The sequence below is a fragment of the Salvelinus fontinalis genome, chromosome 26 (genome assembly GCF_029448725.1).
Source record: "Salvelinus fontinalis isolate EN_2023a chromosome 26, ASM2944872v1, whole genome shotgun sequence".
Classification (NCBI taxonomy): Eukaryota; Metazoa; Chordata; class Actinopteri; order Salmoniformes; family Salmonidae; genus Salvelinus; species Salvelinus fontinalis.
In genome coordinates this window covers 22,709,152-22,714,069 of record NC_074690.1, presented here as the reverse complement: position 1 = coordinate 22,714,069, position 4,918 = coordinate 22,709,152, and the positions used below count along the sequence as shown (strand labels likewise).

Below are 4,918 nucleotides of genomic sequence, written 5' to 3'. Positions count from 1 at the left end.
TATGGATCCTTATGGAGCACTTATGGACCTGAGATGGGAAAGGAAAGGGGGATACCTAGTCAGTTGTACAACTGAATGCATTCAACTGAAATGTGTCTTCCACATTTAACCCAACACCTCTGAATCAGACACCAGCACCTGGTGTACTACATCACCTTCCAATGTTGCAGAGAGAGCAAGCACAAGAGAGAGAGAGAGAGAAGAGAATGAGAGAGAGAGAGAGAGACCTTATTAGAGGTTTATTGAATGACCTATACCATGAGTGTGGCTTTTCTTTGTGTATGGTTGCGTGAGTAGTGATCAAAGTAATGACTGACTGGTAAATTAAGAAATGAATGGCACAATACATCATTGTAGAAATGTATTGCATTTATACTGGTTTTGTAAAGTAAACATCACATGCATTTTTATACTTGTTTTGTACAGTATATCACAGTAAACAATAATACAGATAATAAAATAATTTTATCCCAGCATAAGGAATACTTCAACGTAACTAGAATGTACATTACACTACTCAATCAGCGCAGTTAGAGTCATTCAACAGCACAGTAAATGGTTTACCAACTACTGATTGTGAAGGTCACAAACAGAAGCACAACTGAAATGTTGAATGATTTCACAGTTCAAAGATTGCGGTCGGCAATAGTGATACAGTAATGATGCTTACGTGGAAGATTCAGTAAATATTACTGATAACATTTATATGGAGTTCCATCAAAGTCACTTTTGAAATGGGACTCCTCCTAAAATGGCCTTTTCGTCAATGCTACCTTTCTGAGGCTAACAAAAACCTCTCTGTATCAACTTAAAAAATACATTACAACAATACATCGCAGCGTATTTAAATCCCACTGAGTACGGACGTCAATTCAACGTCTATTCCACGTTGGTTCAACGTAATTTCATTGAAATGATGTGGAAACAATGTTGATTCAACCAGTGTGTGCCCAGTGGGATCATTGTGGCTTAAATTCTTAAATATACAATATATACAATTCACATTATGGAGAAAGTAGATCAGTGGAGTCTGTCTTACTGAGTTTTCAGTTTATATCTAAAGTCAATATCATAGGTGGGCTGCAGGATCCCCAGGCCTGCACGTGACTGGTCGAGAGGAGGCACTTTAACAGCTGAGTCTAGGAGCTCCATGTCGAAGTAGGAGAGCACCAGCGCTAGGAACTGCTTGATCTCATGCACTGCGAAGAAGCGCCCGGGGCACTTGGTCACCCCAGAGCCGAAAGGCATGTAAAAGTACCGCAGTTTGCGCCCCTCCCTGTAGAACGTCGTCTTCTCTTGGCCACTGTCATCCAGATATCTGTCGTATTTGTAGGTCTGCGGATTGACAGGTAGAGGAGTATTAGAAAAATCAAGTAAAACTGGCCCTAGTTAAGAGGCCTCCATACTAGACCCCCTTCACCTTTAAAAGAAAGAGCCTGAGCATCACTAACCAAGGGGTCCTCGTAAATTTCGGGGTCAAAGTGGAGCATCTGGGGGTAGAGGGCGATGACGTCATCTTTGCGGATGCGGTACGACTCCTGGTTGTCAAGGTGAAGCAGGAAGTCCTCTTTAGCCACTCGGACGTTCATTGAAGCACTTGACAGACGCATGGCCTCCTTAATGATGCTGTCTGTCGGGCAAGAAAACATTACTTTGATAATCACATATTGAATGTTCAACTAGACTTTGGTATCAAACATGGTTTAGTTACAATATTTATTAAATGATTTTGGCTTTATTTCACCAGGTGTATTGCAACTTTCCCTTACCTATTACAGGCATGTTGTCCAGGTCCTCCCGGGAGAGAGTGAGTTGTGGTTTGCTGTGGTCGACACGCTGACCTGAACTCTCCAGAATCTTCTTCACCTCCTCATTGGCTGCCTTCATAGCCTCTGGACTCCTGAAGACACAAGACAAGAGAGGGTTTAAGAAAACCATCAAGTTCAGACTATACAGACTGATTAATCACAATATTCTCAACGTGCACTTTGGTAGAGGAGGATATGGTCATTCTATGCAGCTCTATGACATAAAGGGAATGCTATGTTTCTCCAACTGTATTTAATAAGTGGTTCTTGACACCTCTGTTATCGAAGAGTTACTTTGAGCCAGTGCTAAGCCGCAGTCAGAGCATTGTTGAGATGCCGATGTACTGTACAGGACTGTTACAAAAGACATTACTCTGGCCTAAACTCCACCACAATGAGCACAGCAGAATGTGCGTGTAGACCTAGAGAATCTGCCAGGACTGAATGGGATGCGTGAGATCCGAGGAGCATTAGTTCCGCTTTTTGTTGTTGTTGTAACTTGTTATTTGGATGCATCAGGATTGGGTGAAGCCGGTGGGGGTGTTCAACACATATGAACACAGACGTTACTCACGCAGTTGACCACATTACGCAAGATTTTACTTCTGGGTTAACAGACTAAACTCTTTGTAACACTTTCTGGCCTACCTAGTCTGGCCTGACTAGTCTCACATGGAGTGAGCTTAGCCAAACGTATGACACAAGTCTATAGAAGAGACATTAAGGATGGGAATGAGACTAAGCCCTACATACCTGATCATGTAAAGCAGGCTCCAGAAAGTAGCAGGCAGTGTGTTGGCCTGCGAGGCCCACAACAGTGCCACATGGGTGCGGGCCTTGCTCAGGTCATTGAAGGTGGACAGCGTGTCGTTTAGAAGCATGCGCAATGAGATCAGGTCTGATATGTTCTGGCGTTTGCTTAAGTTCTCGGCCAGCATGGTCTTAGCCAGGTTCTCCCTGGCAGAGTAGGCGCTCTTGAACACGTGGATGGGCAAGCCGGCTACCAGAGCCGGGAAGATCTTGTCGAACTCCTTGAAGTTCTCTAGAGCATTAAGCACCAACGCCTTCTGGGCCTCCTGGCGCGCAACATTCTTGTTGTTTCCCAGATCCTTGCCGAAGAGCGTCAGGTAGCCTGACTCGAACATGACCTTGTAGCAGAAGGCAAAGATGCCGTCCACGTCCCAGCGGTCCTTGCTGGGGCTGAGGGTGTCGGATTGCAGCATGACTGACTGTAGGTTCTCCATCATGGTCTCGATGAGTGAGGGGAGGGCTTCGCCCTGCAGGGTCTTCAAGAAGGTCTGGTGGAGGTTCTCTGTGGTGTAGCCGTGTCTGGGGTCCATGCTGTCATGGCCGAACGCCTGGGGGGAGACAGAGAGAGGTTTAAAATTATACTCTTGAAAGTCTGGATTGACAGACATAGATCTATGAACTCATTATCACCAAATGTTTAGTTGAACAACAATTCATAGGTAGGTTTGTCCTTACCTTGACCGAGGTAGAGAAGTGGAACTTCTTCCAGTCCAGATGCCTGCCTTGGCGGATGACGGCATGGTAGGAGAAAGGGTCGCACAGGAAGTGAAAGTATTTTCCAGCAATCTTGCAAGTGAAGATGTGGCCAAATTTCTTCTGTCGGCTCCGGAGAAACTCCAGGGGGTTTGCTCCAAACTGGAGGGCACAGCCGAGGTACGGGATCAAACCATTCTCCACCGGAGGCTCACCTGGTTGTCTGGAAGAGCAACAACATTCATGTAACATAATAACAACGAGAAAGCAATGCCCAAGCAAGCCAACAGAGATAGCTGTACATATGAAACACAAAGGTGATGTTTAGACATACAGTAAGAGATGTTAAAACACTTGACTTAATCAGCAAGAAAGTAACCCAAACAACAACATAGTAATGCATAAATAGGTGGGTGCTAAAACAAGATGTACTCAAACTACAAGGTCAATTCAAACAACGTTGAAAGTAATGAATCATATCCAGCAGAGTGAAACCCAATGACACTGCAGCAATCTAAGAATAACAATACTACTTATACATAACCATCTGGTTTTAAAGTACCACATGTCAAATACGTTGAATTATCTCCGGCTTTTTTGAAATGTGAACAACACTAAAGTCTCAACAAAAATGAAGAACCTGCCAAAGTGAACAAAACTTGAACGCAATCTGAGTTTTAAGAGCAATAACAGGTGACACAAATAAAACCTCCAAGAAAGAAAACAATTAAAAGTCAGCTGCTCTTTAGTTTTCTTAAAAGAAATAGAACTACATAACCCACAGTCCACATCTCCCAAATCCGTACATTACTATTATTACAATGAGTTCCATTACATGATGTTATTGTCTACATTCCACATTTGATTTCTTATCTTTTAACATTTTACAAGGCATTTTACTATACAATGCATGTGTCTCTGTTTACCTCTTGCGGATCCCCAGAGCAAGCCACAGACAGCAGCAAAAACCAATCACCACTGCCCAAATCAAAGATATGGTGATGATCATGGTTGCTAAAGATGCTCCAAAAGGCTAGTGGCAAATGCCAGTGCAGAGAAAAGATCACAAGCTGCCTTAGAGAGGTCTAATGGTCAGGCTCAGTGTAGACTCCCTAGCAGAGAGAACACAGCTAGCTGACAGTAGAGGTTCTGGAGACTGTGTTTGTGGCATCCTTAGGTCTGAGGCAGCTATTTATATGGTGCTCCACACAAGCCACGGGACGGGAGATGAAGCAATAAAGCAGTGGCGATGAATGATTGGCAGGTGCAGCCAAGACACCGCCTTCCTGTTTTTGTTACATGTCTATAACCTGTTACACTAGATGTCTCCAGGAAATCTATGGAAGTGTGTGTGTACAATGGCCTTGACTGTAGTCCATGGACAACACTACCTGAAGGACAGCAGACTGTATCTGATAGCACCACTGGGTTGGCAAATAGCTTTCAAGGTCTTTGACGCTTCTGTGTGTGTCTCTCTCTCTCTCTCTCTCTCTCTCTCTCTCTCTCTCTGTGTGAGTGCGTGTGTGCGCGCACAAGTGTTTGTGTGTCTTTGTGTGCATTTGTGTTTGTACAGTGCATTCAGAAAGTAATCAGACCCCTTGACATTT

At 44.0% G+C, this 4,918-nt stretch overlaps 1 protein-coding gene across 1 annotated transcript; it reads right to left on the bottom strand.

Annotated features, from left to right (window-relative positions):
* Nucleotides 1-224: 224 nt before the first annotated feature.
* LOC129823945 (cytochrome P450 7A1-like) lies at nucleotides 225-4,483 on the bottom strand. Its single transcript, XM_055883078.1, has 6 exons — nucleotides 4,238-4,483; nucleotides 3,294-3,534; nucleotides 2,562-3,166; nucleotides 1,770-1,900; nucleotides 1,452-1,630; nucleotides 225-1,335 (listed from the first exon to the last, which is right to left on the bottom strand). Exons 1-6 carry the CDS (start codon nucleotides 4,318-4,320, stop codon nucleotides 1,036-1,038), a joined length of 1,539 nt encoding a protein of 512 aa, XP_055739053.1. The 5' UTR covers nucleotides 4,321-4,483; the 3' UTR covers nucleotides 225-1,035.
* Between the last annotated feature and the right edge of the window lie 435 nt (nucleotides 4,484-4,918).